The sequence below is a fragment of the Phasianus colchicus genome, chromosome 3, assembly GCF_987193195.1.
Source record: "Phasianus colchicus chromosome 3, bPhaCol1.hap1.1, whole genome shotgun sequence".
In the NCBI taxonomy this organism is placed as follows: Eukaryota; Metazoa; Chordata; class Aves; order Galliformes; family Phasianidae; genus Phasianus; species Phasianus colchicus.
In genome coordinates, this window is record NC_143438.1 from 66,679,325 (window position 1) to 66,694,654 (window position 15,330).

The 15,330-nt window shown below is 38.8% G+C and overlaps 1 protein-coding gene across 1 annotated transcript in view; it reads left to right on the forward strand.

Moving 5' to 3' along the window:
• STMN2 (stathmin 2) overlaps positions 1–13,817 on the forward strand; it is a 33,453-nt gene extending 19,636 nt beyond the window's left edge. Inside the window, exons 2-5 of the mRNA XM_031590870.2 lie at positions 3,387–3,482; positions 4,100–4,272; positions 11,124–11,315; positions 13,604–13,817. Of these exons, the coding sequence (XP_031446730.2) occupies positions 3,387–3,482; positions 4,100–4,272; positions 11,124–11,315; positions 13,604–13,663 (521 nt within the window). The 3' untranslated portion in view covers positions 13,664–13,817. The remainder of the gene's footprint in view (positions 1–3,386; positions 3,483–4,099; positions 4,273–11,123; positions 11,316–13,603) is intronic.
• The last annotated feature ends 1,513 nt before the right edge of the window (positions 13,818–15,330 follow it).

Consider the following 15,330-nt stretch of genomic DNA (forward strand, 5'->3'; position numbering starts at 1 on the left):
TAGAAATAATTTCAGAAGTTTCAAAAGGTAGTGTTATTTGCTTCAAACTGATATTAAGATGCATTTGGAACTCACTCAGGAAAAAAAAAATCATGAATTTTTGTGTTTCAGTCAAATCTGAGATTCTTCTCTGAAGCTGTCAAAGATTTTAAGGGCATTAGGTACTATTTCCAAGTCTTTATGCAATTATGAATACAAGGAATTCACTTTAAAAAAAAATTGTAAGATTGCTAATACTGAAATCTCGTATGTTTTTATCAAAAATCTGTGTTCTGAGTTCATGCCAGACTTTAATGCATCTAAATATTTAAATGGTGCTGCCTATAACTGAGAAGATTCTATTACAATCTTTTGTCAACACTTTCTTTCCTAGCAATTTCCCTATCAAAGCTTTTGTATTATTATGATTACTATCATTTACTTGCCTTTATTTAACTTGCACATTTAATGCAATGATATGTACCCTACATGACTGCACAAGAAGCTGTATTGTTAGTAAGCCAGTTGAAACACCTTTGGAAAATAAACTTTGTTGCAATCCCTGAGTCTCTTTATGAGGTTTTAAAAGCTCCACTATATAACAGAACATTTGGGTACCTATTTCAGTTAACACAAGAAGACCTGTGTATGTGTATGTCTGCATAAATGTTGTACTGTCATCTTTTGTTTTTAAATGTAAAATGTTTCCTTTAGAGAGAATGTGTTTCTGTGGCTACAACACTTAACTCCATAGGGTTTGGGAAATCAGTTGTCCCCCTGTTCAGTCATGAGCTCCCTGTGTGACACTGGCCAGCCACTCCAATCGGACCATCATCTAGAGGAGCCTGCATAGTTGTCACTGGGCCAACCATACTACTTTTTCTTTAATGCATGGCATTTTAAGGAAAGAACAGCTGAGTAGTACATGCCTCCTACCACATATGTTGATCTTTGTCTGGTCATGGGGGAGAAATCTTCACAACACTGATGTTGGACACCTGAGGTGTGCAGGTCTTCCATTCCTTTGAGACCCTCAGACTTTAATTTTCCAATAGACAAAGCTACCCAACAACACTGCAGGAGTACAACATGCTCTCCCAATGGCTGCCTAGGTAGAATAGGTCTTCTCCTCCTATGCTGGCCCATGTCACCCACGTGTTGCTTGGTTTCTAGAGTTGCAGCAGCCTCCAGAAATTGCTGTGAACATTCAAGGTATGTTTTAACTGTGGTTGAAGGACTTTGTAGGGCAAATAGAGACTAAATCAATACCCTGAAAAACAAAATGTAATACCTGTAAAGCATGGAAAGTCATCCTAATTCTGACCGTGTTCAGAATGGAATAGGACAATCATTTCAGCAGTGTGCTTTCAGTGCAGCTATTGTATTAAAAGAAATGAGAGTTGTGCACATTCTTATCTTTCTCCAGCCATGTTTTGCAGATGACAAGCTAGCAGAACAAACACCCTTTTCTGATGGTTTTTAATGCTGCTAGAAAACAAGACATATTCAATGTCAAGCAAGGAGAAAAAATAATAACGGGGACCCAAAAGGCAGGATTCTTTGGACATCTCTTTGCATGCCTCTTCCTACAAAGATATTTCGAGCTATATGTTGTGTCAGTGATTCATTGGGTCTTTTACAACAATGTTAACCTTTCAGCTCATATTATCAATGGCTCCGTCTTTAACAGACAACCTCCTATGTTTTGACTAGCCCCTCGTGCAGGATCTCTCCACAACCTCCATGATGAAGTTTTGGTGGTGTGGGCAGCTGGCTGGTCAAGCCCTCCTCCAAGGATAGTCTGTACAGCCACACCTTTGTGCTTAGAATTACACATGTGGTCACACACTTTATTGGATGAGGGCTTAAATGAATATAACATTATGTTTGACTATCAATAGACATCAGTTTAATGTCATTTGACTCTTCAGGGGATATCTGAGTTATTCCTTGCAAGTTGGCACTTAGGTTTCAAAAGAAAAACTTGTCAAGTCCAAACGTCCTTAGCAATTTTAGTTCAGAGAAAGCAAAATCTTCCATACAACCTTGATCTGAGATGCTGGCTTTCACCAGTGGTTTCTGTAAAGCCGTATGTCCTTTGGGTGGGTTATTTAGTGTCCAAAGATTCGTTAACTTAATTAATCATGCACTTGTGGTTAGAAATCCATTCTTAAACTGATGTATCATTCAAATACCGCCATTCTGAGCATCACCTAAGGGCTCTCAAGACCTCATCAACCACAGGGGTCTTTCTGAGTAGGAAAAAAACCAATTTAAAAGACAGAAGAGCAGCCATGAGAAATACTAAATGACAATTTTATCTGCACCCACTATTTCAAGATCACAGGGCTTTCTAATTTTCCTACTGTAATATCAAGGATTAATTTGATCTAATCTGTTAAATGCAATACTTTCAGACCCAGTTACATTGTAAGTTTTGTTTTTCATATGCTGGCTGCAAATATATGTCTGACTCTGTAGATATGATTTTAATAGCAGCAGTGATCTGTGTGTGCCAGGGTCAATTTTGAAGCAGCCCCACCAACATACGTACCTTGCACTGTGTGTGCAGCAGCTACTGTATTGCCACAGGACTCGGGAGGCCTGGCTCTCGTCTGGGTTCTAATTTCCAGGTAATAAGCTGAGATGTTAGCAATTAGGACAGGCAAATGCAGACTATTATGTAACGACTAAGGATTGGTACCACCATTTCTCAGTCCATTACTGGGCTCTATAGGCACTGCAGGCTAACACTGAAGGTAATTTGCAAGCGTGTTTATTGCATCAGCTGATATTCAGTAGGCCTGAGTATGGAAGCAAAGTAACCATACAAGAACTGAACAGGGAAATGCTTCTTTGTTTCAAGTACTTTCTCATATTAAGGACATTATGCTAAGGATTTTATAAATGGATCTTCATTTCTGGCTTTATTTTTAATTATCTGGATGACATTTTCATTTGTCGCAGATAATGAGTTTAGCATCTGCCTATGGCAACACATGGGCAACGTTTCAGAGCCGTTCCCAATTGCATTTGGAGACGTCATAGAAATTTGTAAGAGCTTCATTTATTTCCACCTGCCAGGAGATAGTGGGGTCATGGCACTCTTCCAATGCTAAATACATTTCCTGGTAGCTAGATTCACTTTCTATAACCAAAAGAGGACTGCATGCATTTGAGCCAAGGCTGAGGTCATGCATGACAACAGAAGCAGTTTATTCAGTACTGAACATCTCATATTTGATGCGGTAAAGACTCCATGTTCAGAAGAAACAAAGTAAATATTCTGGATAAATCTGCCAGGTGGCTTGTGAGGCAGATTTGCTGGTCCGTGGTCAGTCATCGCAGTTAGAGATTCACGAAGAAGATGAAGAAGGGGAGTTTGCTAACAAGGTCTCTTGTTTCAGCTTACAAGGAAAAGATGAAGGAGCTGTCCATGCTCTCTCTGATCTGCTCCTGTTTTTATCCTGAACCTCGCAACATGAACATCTATAAATATGACGGTGAGTAACTTTCACCCGCAGGTCAGATAATGTGCTAACTCAGTTCACCATCCTGGTACCTAATGTTAGACAAACAATATTTTGCTTATTTAACCACTTATTTTGCTGATTTGGGCTATTGCCTCTTATTGATTGTGTATTATTACTCATGATGCTTGATATTTTTCCTAATAGCAACTGACTAAACTCCTAAAGCCATATCTTTCATACGGAGCTGTATTTTTCCTAGTACTTTGAGAAGTGCTTCCCATGTGAGAATTACATGTCTTCACAGCTGACATCATAGTTCCCAAAGAAACCCAGAAAAGATGAAAGCATGCTTAAAATTTAATCAGCTTGGGCAGCATTCACTGGGAGTGTGAAATGACAAAGAACTCCAGTAAGCTTCCAAAACCACTGTAAATTTTTATCTTTATAGGATTCATGTATAAATAAACTATTGCAGGTGAAATGGGATGTACTTCTCCCAAGGACAATTTTCAGCCTATAATCTGCCCACAGCAAAGATGCTAAATCATTTGTCTGTATTTCTGATCCTACACTAATTTTTGTACTGCTTCTCTCCTTAACACCACCACAGTATTGAAGTGCTTACCGCTTCTCACTTTATTGTGCAGACATGGAAGTTAAACAGATCAACAAACGTGCCTCGGGCCAGGCCTTTGAACTGATCCTAAAGCCACCATCCCCAGTCTCGGAAGCACCACGAACTTTAGCCTCTCCAAAGAAGAAAGAGCTCTCCCTTGAGGAGATCCAGAAAAAGCTGGAGGCTGCCGAAGAGAGGAGAAAGGTATTTTTCCTTAAGAAAATATTAGTAATTATACCCGGCAGTGTGCAGGATAACATCCAATTTTCCTATCTATTTGTATGTCTCTCATCTCCATCACTGACTCACAGTGTGCCAGCATGAACAAAAGCTACTAACATGTTTAAATCAACAGATTAGATTATTTTCTTTCAGCAACTTGCAAACAAACCTGGCTAGTTCGGATGTTTAGGAAGCATGTGTCATAAAATACAGGTAGTTCTGAACACAAAGTCCCAGTGGACTCAAATGTATGTGCTTTCTCTCTGTGTGTAAGGATGCATTCAGAGTACCTATGATAGTTGCTGAAAGCTGGCTCAGTCTCGATTTAAGAGACAGATATGCAATTTGAACAGCTACTGCCGGGGCTATCAAATATTGACTCCATGTAGGCCCCATGGAAATTAGTCACAAGGCCTATCTGTGTCAACTAAACTTTTTATTTATGCAGTATGGAGACGTGCCAGCCCTGAATAAAGAGTGTTCTGGATTGCTCACCAGACTACTTGATTGAAGATGCTGCCGTAGCACTGCTACTAAGAGAGGCATTTCTAGCAGACAGTCTGAGTAGTGCTGTAAATAGGCCTTGTGGAGTTATCTACTGAATCTTTTCTCCCTTATGATCTTACACATAACAGACAATTCCTTTTTTATAGTCATTAAGCTTGTCACAAAGAGCTTAGAAAGGCTGGTAGACCGTCTACATAGCAATTAGCACAGAAGCAGTTTGCCTGCAGCAGAAAGTCCCCTGAATTTACAGAATCTTTTGTAGATGTGGACAACAATGTATACAGAAATTCAGGGACAACAGATATGCCAGAGATAGAACATGGGGTATCTCCAGCAGCAAAAGGGCTCTCTGCTCTCCTTTGGCTTCTATCAGACCAGATCAGGGTTCCTGTCAAGAGATCTGGAGCCATTATAGCTCTATGTGATTAGAAGTGAATCCTCTGAAGTCAATAAATCTGGATTGATGACATTTATTTTAAAAGTGTCCCTTACTTTTTATTTGTGGTGAAACTCTGGATCTCATTAACTGGAACAATTCAATCATCCAGATGTTGCACATTAGTGCTATAGCTTCAGTCTTTGTTTCTGTCAAGGCATTCTCTTCAGTAGAAGGACATGTCTGCATGCGAAAGAGATAATCATATGCACTAGCACCTGCCCAGAAGAATGAGCTGTGGCACATCCATGTGATGGCAAGCTTCAAAGACAGTCTGTGAAGTACCTCTGTACCGAGTACATATACTCAAGTAAAGATACAAACACGGAATGAAATGGCAGCAGTTAAGAAGCCCAATATTATGCATATACTTAGTGGGAAATAGAAATTGAATGTTCCAGAGATTTCATTTCATTGATTTCATTACTGTTCATTTCTTCCTAAAGGAAAACTCATTATTGCATTCATTTTGAATGAACATATAGCTAAATGAGTTAATTTAATAGACAAGATCTTCCACGTTAGCAATGCAGCAGAAATTGCAAGCAAAGGAACCAAGAACAGAGCAGAAAACCTCATTACATCACTGTTAAAATCCTTGGTGCTCCTACATCCCAAGCATTGCCTGCATTTTTAGTCTAAAAAAAAGCATATAATGCAGAGAAGAGTGAAAAATGCAATCACAGGAATAAAACATCTTCCATAAGAAGATAAATTAAACAGTCTATTTCTCAGCTTGGAGAGAGACAACAGATGGAAGATAAAACAGAAGTCTTAAAGTCATGAATGGTAATGAGAAGATAAATAGGAACAATTATATTCTGTTTCACACATCCGAAGGGGAAGAAACATTCAACAAAATCAGACAACAATTTAAAACAGAGAGAGGAAATTACCTTTGCATATATCATTTAATCAAGTTTTTGAATTTGTTACTATAAGCTATTTAGATGTTATTTAAATATTAATTATTTCAAAAAGACAATAGCAACATTGGTAAAGAAGTACCTTGTAGAAATAATTATATGGATACAAAATCTGCCTCAGAAAACAGGTAACCTGGTGGAAGCTAGGAAAATGCATAGGAAAGAATCAGGCAGAATCACCCAACTTCATATACACTTTCCCAAAGCATCTTCTGCTTTCTGCTGCTGGACAAGTCAGGCAGATGTTTTCTGAGATCCAGCATGGCAGTTGTTATCATGCTTTTTTATCTATGTACATCAGCTATTAGGCATAACTGTTCTAGATCATGTCCTTCCAGCACAGTTCTCATTAAAATCAAGTATAATTAATGGACAAGAATTGCCTTTAAATAAAAAATACTCTCTGGTTTTACACTCTTTTTAGGAATTAGGCCCTGCTCTGCTAATTAGGCAGTGCTCATTAATGAATTTTTTAACTGGTGAGATCATCTGCAGCAATACATGCATTCTTTTGCTCTGTAACCCCATGAAGGGGGAACATCCTCCTCTTCTCCTTGTCCCTTTAGACAGTCACTGCTTTGGGAGAGGAACTCTCTCTCCCTGTGTGTTGGCACACTGTCTGGGACAGTGTCCTAACAACAATCAGAAGTGGTTCTAATAATTAAAAATACACCCCAGTGAAGAATATGCCATAAGTGAGATCTAACTTATAGACTGGCTTGGATTGAAAGGGACTTAAAGGATCATCTAGCTCCTATCAATTTGTGCCCATTTCCTTGCTTTTATGCAGGAAAGCAACTTCATTTCTGTTATTGAAAACATCACATAATTAATTCCTTCTAATTAAGAACTAGGAATTTATATGTTGGCATTTGCATTGCAGTAGGAGCTTTAATCCTACCCTGTAGTATATCTTAAATACACAATAACTGAATAATACCAAAGTTATTGAAGCTTCTACTGAATAATTTAATTTAAAATAAATCCAGCAAGTGAACAAATATGTTAGGAAAGTGAAATTCTCTTGACTGATAAAATAATAGAATCATAGGGCTGAAAAAGACCTCCAACATCCTCTAGTCCAGCTGTCCAACTACCCCCAGTATTCCCCTGCTAAATCATGTCCTTCAGTACAAAATCTAAACATTTCTTGAACACCTCCAGGGGGATGGTGACTCCACATCCTCCCTGGGCAGTTCGTTGCAGTGCCTGGACACTCTTTCAAGGAAGAAATTTTTCCTAATATCCAACCTGAACCTCCCCTGGTGCAAATCAAGGCCATTAGCTCTCATCCTATTGCTGTTATAAGAGGCCGACCCCCACCTCACCACAACCTCCTTTCAAGCAGTTTCAGAGGTCATAAGGTCTTCCATGAGCCTTCTCTTCTCCAGAAAGCATGTCTCCATGGTGCGTCTCCTACATCCTAGTAGCTAAGAGAGTCAGGAAATTGCACTCAAGCTGAAATTCCTAGTTTAAAAGCATTTGTGCAAGCCTATGTCTTGTTTAAAGTATAATCCTTTATCTCTGCATAAATGACTTAAATATTGGCAAGTGTGCATCAAAGAAAAATAGATAAATGTGAGAAAATAAGAGCATAGAATCATAGAATGGCCTGGGTTGAAAAGGACCACAATGATCATCTAGTTTCAATTCCCCTGCTATGTGCAAGGCTGCCAACCACCAGACCAGGCTGTCCAACTCAGATAAGTGGAATTTTCTTACTGTAATAATAATAGTAATAATAATAATAACATATTTCAAAATACAATTTCCATAAATAATTTTGCTTTTAGAATGCTTAGTTGTCTGCATCTATCTCTGGCCAGCTGAGATGTGGATTTCCTTGTGAAGGACTCTGAAAACTGGGATTGCATATGGTCCTCTAGAAAGTGACATGAATGTCTTAAGGAGTTTGCCTGCAATCTTTTCAGCACAGTAGTACATTTCTGGGAGCAAAAGTATCTATACCAGGAATGTCTAACAACATTTTTCACTCAGAGGGTGGCACACTGGAACAGGTTGCCCAAGGAGGCTGTGGATGCCCCATCCCTGGATGCATTCAAGGCCAGGCTGGATGTGGCTCTGGGCAGCCTGGTCTGGTGGCTGGCGACCCTGCACACAGCAAGGGGGTTGAAATTAGATGATTGTTATGGTCCTTTTCAAACCAGGCCATTCTATGATTCTATGATTTTTATTCCTCTACATCTAGCATTAGAGGCTGCAGCTGTAGCTGTTTTGATTAAACCTTTTCATATTTAATTCTTCTGAATATTCACCCAGAGTATTCTTTTTTCCTTTCTCCACCATTTTACACTTAATCTTCTTTATCTTCCATCCCATTTCCAAATTTGTATACACATTTTCTCATAATAGCTCTACTAGAAGCATTTATTGTAAACCATTTACAAGTGCTTTAGAAAATGGAATATGAGAATACCTTTTCCAGCACTTCAATACAATGTTGAAAAATAAATATGGAATAAAAACTTCCTACATGTGTTAGATCCCACGTCAAAATTGTCCAAATGCATCAGTTAAAAGCCAACACCAACAACAAAGAGAGTCCATTAGTTCCAGGCACACTAGATATCAAGAGTCATTCATTTTAGCAATTTCTGGATGTCTAGCAGGCTTTGAGCAGACTGGGTGGCCAAGATCCTTAGCCAAATGTATCTGAAACACAAAGTCATATGACAATCCAGTACAAAAATGCATTGACTGGGTTCCAAAATTGTCATAAGGGTATTTCAACAGTGATCTGAACGCAGGGGAAACAGACAGGCTCACAGCTGGTGTAAGTGGCATTAGAAAAGGGACATCAATGTAAATGAGACTCTCCTCCTTGTGTGCTTTGTGATGAGGAGGAGACCCTTTATTCTGAACAACTTCCAAGTACCCTGAACATTTTGTGTGAGGAAAAGGGATGTCTTGTAAGGTACATCGTAAAGAACATTAGAAATGTGCAGTTAGTTCCTGAAGCATGGCATAGCTTTCATTTAGACTCTTTCTGATGCCAATGTAATTTACATTCAGAAAATACTGCATTAATTTGCAAGTAAGTATTTTCTTCATTATCTTGCATTAGTGACCAAATTAATTTTGAAAGTGTTGCCTGCCAGCACGGCCTCTAGAACTGTGTGTACTTTGCTATGGAGCTCTAATTTTTCACTTTTCTCATGGATTTATGATAATAGAAAGTAGTTCCAGAAGGCAAAAGGTTTCAGTGGAAGAAAACAAATCCTGACAAACAAGCATGCACCCCAAAGACCTAAAGGCGTTTAGATATCTCCCACTGAAAGCCAGTGTTCTTTCAAAAAATGCTGCTTAGAAGCACAGTCCCTTACTTTTTATTATGGAATGCATCCTTAGACATATCTGTTGTCCAAATCTCCACGTTCTTGTTCATATATATAATGGGACTTTCTGTTCTCATTTGCAACATGTTTTTGCTGGCACATCAATCATTTTGTCTGACTCAATTGCTCTATTGCTATCTGTTCAACATGTGCTGTAGTGGTAAAAGCAGTGAGGATCACTGCAAGGTACCAAACAGCTCAGTGGAGCACTCCCATCAACTAGCTCCAGAAGTCACAGCTGAGCAGTGAGTCCAGAACTACAACCAGGCTGGAGGTGAAAGAAAATCCAGTGAGTGGCCAAGAGTGACAAAAGTAGCTTTATCTCTGATTTCAAGCAAGCTGTTCCAGCCTTTGAAAGCCAGATAGGTTTTAATCCAGTCCTGCTGCAAGATGTTCTGCCTGGCTTCTGCAGCCTTTTCTAGAATCTGCTTAATTTGCCTTTTCAGTATATTTGGCTGTACGTGTATCCTACCTTTGTTAATATATTTGTTTTCTTCTTCTAGCTGGATCTTCCACATATAAGAAAACTGCAGCTTTTTCACTCCATTAAAAGCCTCACGATATAATTTAATAGCATTAATTACTGCTAATTGTAATTACTGGTTAAAACCCTTAATTTAGGTCTTAAGCTAATCATTTTTATGGATAAAAATGGCAGCGGTGTATTGTTATCTGCACTGAAATATACACTTAGCTTCTCAGAGCCATATTTCTTCCCTGTTTTCTGTTTGCCTCTCATGCTCCCTCTAATTTATTTTTTCCAAGAGCATACAGTGCTGTTTATAACTTCCAAATAACCCCTCTGAAACACACAGTCTCTTCTGCTAGACTTGCCTGAGGATGGGCCCAGAGCTGCAAATTCTCTGGGTTCTCTCCTAGGATTAGTGGTTCTGTGTTAGTAACTTGATTTAAAATAAATAACAAGCCTTGTGCTTCTGAGAAATAAGTTTACAAAGGATAGTATACTAGAATATGTTTAATTCCTTCCTTCAGTTTTCATCTTTCTTGAATAATGTAAGTGAAAATACAATCCTTACATATTTTCTGTATAACAAAACACCCTTTTTCTTTCATATTTAATGAGGAGAAGCTGAACATAAATACTGGGAGAAAAAAACATTGTCTATATTGATTCTGTTTATCTTTCACAATGGTAAACTTCAAAGCCTGTTGCTAACCATTCACACATACTAAAGGACTGCCCAACCTGGGCAAAAAATACAGCTCCTTTTTAACATCATTCCCTTCAGCTCCCAGTGCTGTATCTCTACAAATAAAATATTCACACCTAAAGGACCACAGCTCTCAGAGGTTAAGCAACCACTGCAATCAATAACCATGGACAGCATTTCTCATTAACAGAAGTGATTTGAACACTGCTCTGCTGCTCCCTAGGGCATATTCCCTACATTTAGCCAGCGCCTCTCAGCCCATTATTGAAACTAACCTGGTTTCTACACAGAAGTGATTTTACCCAGCAATGCTTTTAAAAACAAATGAACAAACATTACAGAGTTTCCAAATTCGGTGAAGAGCCCCGTGGAGGTTGTTTCACTCCACGTGGGTTTTCAAGACTCTTCTCTCAACCACATGTCTCTCTGTTTCCAGTCCCAGGAGGCCCAGGTGCTGAAACATCTGGCAGAGAAGAGGGAACATGAGCGAGAGGTGCTTCAGAAAGCTCTGGAGGAGAACAATAACTTCAGCAAAATGGCAGAGGAAAAGCTGATACTGAAAATGGAACAGATCAAAGAAAACCGTGAAGCTAATCTAGCTGCTCTTATTGAACGTCTCCAAGAAAAGGTAACTGCACCATCACTCCTCACTCTGGACTAGAGAAGAGCATCTAATCAGTATTTCAAAGAGATGCTGTGCATAGCTCTTTTCTCAGTTGCAAAACTTAAGTTAGTTTTAAACCAGAGTCCCTCACGCCTATCTAAGCCACTTTTGGGAAATCACAGGTTGGCAGGGACCACTGGGTCCATCTGGCCCAGCCCCCGCTCCAGCAGTAACAACCAACACAGGGGGCCCAGATCACATCCATGTTGTTAATGGAGGTCTCCAAGAAAGAGACTCCACAACTTCTGGACAACCTGCATCAGTTCTCCATCACCTGCACAGCACAAAAGTGCTTCCCGGTGTTCAGAGGGAGCCTCCTGTATTCCAATTTGTGTACACTGCTTCTTGTCTTACAACCCTTTACATCCTCCCTTCAGATATTTACATCCACTGATAAGATTTCCCTGAAGAGGAACTTCAGTGGTCAAATTAAACATTTATCCTGTGTATGTATAGTTCTTGACTTCTAAAGGGGAAAGAATGAAAAAATCAGGAAAAATTCTTTCCTATACATTAATAGGTGCCTATTCTTCCAATAAGTCTTGTAACTAATACAGTGTAAGCTTTCCTTTGAAGATCTTTGGTACAGCCATAGGAATTCCTTTTGAGAATCCAGTAAATTACAAAATACACAGTTGAGAACCAAATGTACCCTTCTCCAAATCACCCCTCCTAAACAAGAAAGGAAGACATGAGAATTAATGTTTAGAAGAGTTAAGAAAAAGATAATTTACATTTATTTCTCTCACCAATGAACTTTCTAATATTTCTGCAAATAAATGATTAATAGAAAAAAAAAAATAGCTCCCAGTCACTTCCAGTGAGATCTCTCTAAATGCCTCTTTCTTTGATGGAAACAAGAGTGTCACGCAGCAAAAAAGAAATCATTGTTTCCCAAAGTTTTAAGTGAATACGCAAACTTAATAACTGTGGAGTTTAAGAACTGTACTCATATTACTTATTTTCTCAATAAATGAGTTTACAGGCACGTATCCCAAAGCTGATGAAAACAAAGGGAAAAGCCAATTAGCCATCCTTGAGATCCAAAAGGAAATGGGACAGACAGCTGGAGCATCTCAACTCTATGCTCATATTTACAGGCTGTTAATCTCCTCTTCCTCTGCAATATCATGGCAAATGTTCATGAAATCCAAAGGTTTTTTAACAAAGACTATGATAACTCACTTGAGAATATTTGTACAGACCAAAAATTAAATGCTATATGGCTATATAGTTTTTGCCAGCACAACAGCCAACTCTTACTTATGCAGGAAAAGATGATGTGAGATATCTTCAGGAGTGACCAGAACTGTGGATGCCTCATGGTGTCTAGGAGCTCCTATAAGATCATAGATAACTTTTGCATTCTGCAATTAACTGCAGCCCTGAGGAACAGGTCCCTTAGAAAATCTGGCACTTAAAATTATGAATCTTATAAGAAACTGTGATTTACAGACTCAGATGATACAGTAAGCTGTGTTGGCCTATGATCCATAGCTTAACTCAGCCAATAAATAAAAAGATTCTTGTTGAATTCATTGAATTTTTTACTAATCCCCATAGAATATCCCCTAATGTATGAAAATATCTAGGAAGTGCCTTAAACAGAAATCAGCTAGAGATGAGTTGCTTCTCTAGTCACCTTGTGACTTATCATTTAGTTTTCTAACCTTTTTTTTTCACTGATCAGATAGAAATGGTAAAAGTCTGATGGTTTGACAGCTGAAAAACGAGAGGCACAAATCAAAAACCCTAAAATCTTGAAGCTGCCAAAAATTATACAGTTTTATAAACACCCTGAATGAAACATTTCCTAAATTCATTTGACAGCTGTTGTTCCTGACCACAGACCAATTTTCACAGAAGTATCTAAATATACAGTGGCTCAAATAAGTCTAAACTAATCATGACTGGTTTAGTAAAAGAGAAGACAACATGTATATAACTAGAGAGAAGGGTGCAGCATTGACTTCTGGTATCTCCTCCCCAGCTTCATCATAGCAGGAGAAAGACAGAGAGGATAGCTAACTTCATCGTTCAGTCTAAGGAGGTTGGAATGGAATGGAATGGAATGGAATTAGATGGATAGGATAGGATAGGATAGGATAGGATAGGATAGGATAGGATAGGATAGGATAGGATAGGATAGGATAGGATAGGATAGGATAGCTCAGCTATGTTATCAACAGGAACCTCCCTTGGCATGCAGGATGAGAACAAGGTTTGATTTTTCCTTTCTTGATGTTTTCCAGGAGAGGCATGCTGCAGAGGTCCGTAGAAACAAGGAGCTCCAGGTGGAACTGTCTGGCTGAGAACAGCAATGGTGGATGTGACCCATCCCCACCATTAGTAAACTCCCCCTGCCTATATTATTATGGATCATGCGATATCAGTATGGGAAATGTATGACATGGTTTAAAAAAAAAAAAAAAAAATCAAGAACTCAATAAAAACTTTAAAAAAGAAACAAAAAATAAAACAAAACCAATGCGGTCTCTTTGCAGAATGATTTGCTTGATGTTTAAAAAACTTGGATCTTATTTTGTAAATACTTACATTTTTGTTAAAAAATACAAGTATTGCATTATGCAAGTTATTTCATAATCTTACATGTCCTGTAACAGGCTTCTGATGTTGTCTATTTCCACTCGATTGAATTTGCTGGATCTGTCCATTTGAAGCACCTCATGTCTAACTCCATTCCCTGCGACTTTCATTCCAACTCACCACGAGGTCAGTAGTAGTTCTATGGTGCTAGAGACCAGTCATTGCCTAACAACCTAGACTGCTTTGCCATCAATGAGCTTTGTTGAAACAGTGACTAGATCACAGGTGTCGTGACTTCACATTCAGCTGTCCAAGACAAGAGACTCTTAAAATGTAGTTTCTTCAAATGCAACTCGCGCTACAGGACTCTGTAGCATGCTGTATAACAGAAGTTAAATCACCATGTGCACTACTCGGTGCTTCTGCTTTCTGAAGCAAGAGGCAACAAATAACAGCTTTGCAACTGGATGAAAGCAAGTGGTATCAGTTTGAAATGAATTTAAAAGGCACATTGTAACCATCAAGCTATGACAAATTCTAAATGATGCCAAACAGCCATACAAGTGCTAATTGTAAAGTGAGCTTAATCTACCACTTGAAAATTTATTAACGAAGCAACTAATAGATAGCATCAAGTGGCTTTATTTGTAGGTGCCATGATCTATGATACTTCTCTGATGCTACTGTAGTACATGTGTAACAGTAAAAGAGGCAATCAAATATTTCACTGGGAACCCGTGAACCAGATGTTACCTTTTTTTTTTTTTTTCCACACTGCTGACTTCCATTTGTCATGACCTTTATTCTTCAGTGTTAGCCAACCCTAGTGACCGACAGCTAGGACTGAATGATCTTGGAGGTCTTTTCCAACCTTGGTGATTCTATGATTCTATGACTAAGAGGGCTGAAGCAGGAATGACTAGACAGGGTGCTTGTGCCAAGTACAGTATCATGAAACCTAACACATCGTCCCCAAAATAGCTGCAGTTTTGAAGTTGTCCCTGCCCCCCACCCAGAGGTTGCTGCCTGCATATTCTACTCTTCATTAGTGCTATTTTCCTGTATGTCATTGTGAGCAAGCTGTGATTAATAAAGAATTGGGGTTCTGTGAACTGAAAAAGGGCTTGTCTCTTCTCTCGCTCCATTACTTCTGGCATGTGCCTGTATGAGGTGAAAGCCTAACAAAGTCATAAAAGCATGGAAATGAGATTTCAATAAGACCTATTAATAAATCGAGTCTATTTCTCTGCTAATGCAGGTCTAGCTCCTGCTATGTGTTTTCCAGTGCTTAGGATGGTTATTTTTAAAGATTACTATATAAACTGAACCTATGCACATGACTCTAGCATTAAGTTATTACAGAAGAAATTGGTACATGTATGTGCACCCCTTAGCCTGATTCGGTACTGAAAAAAAAGGAATTTCAAGAAAG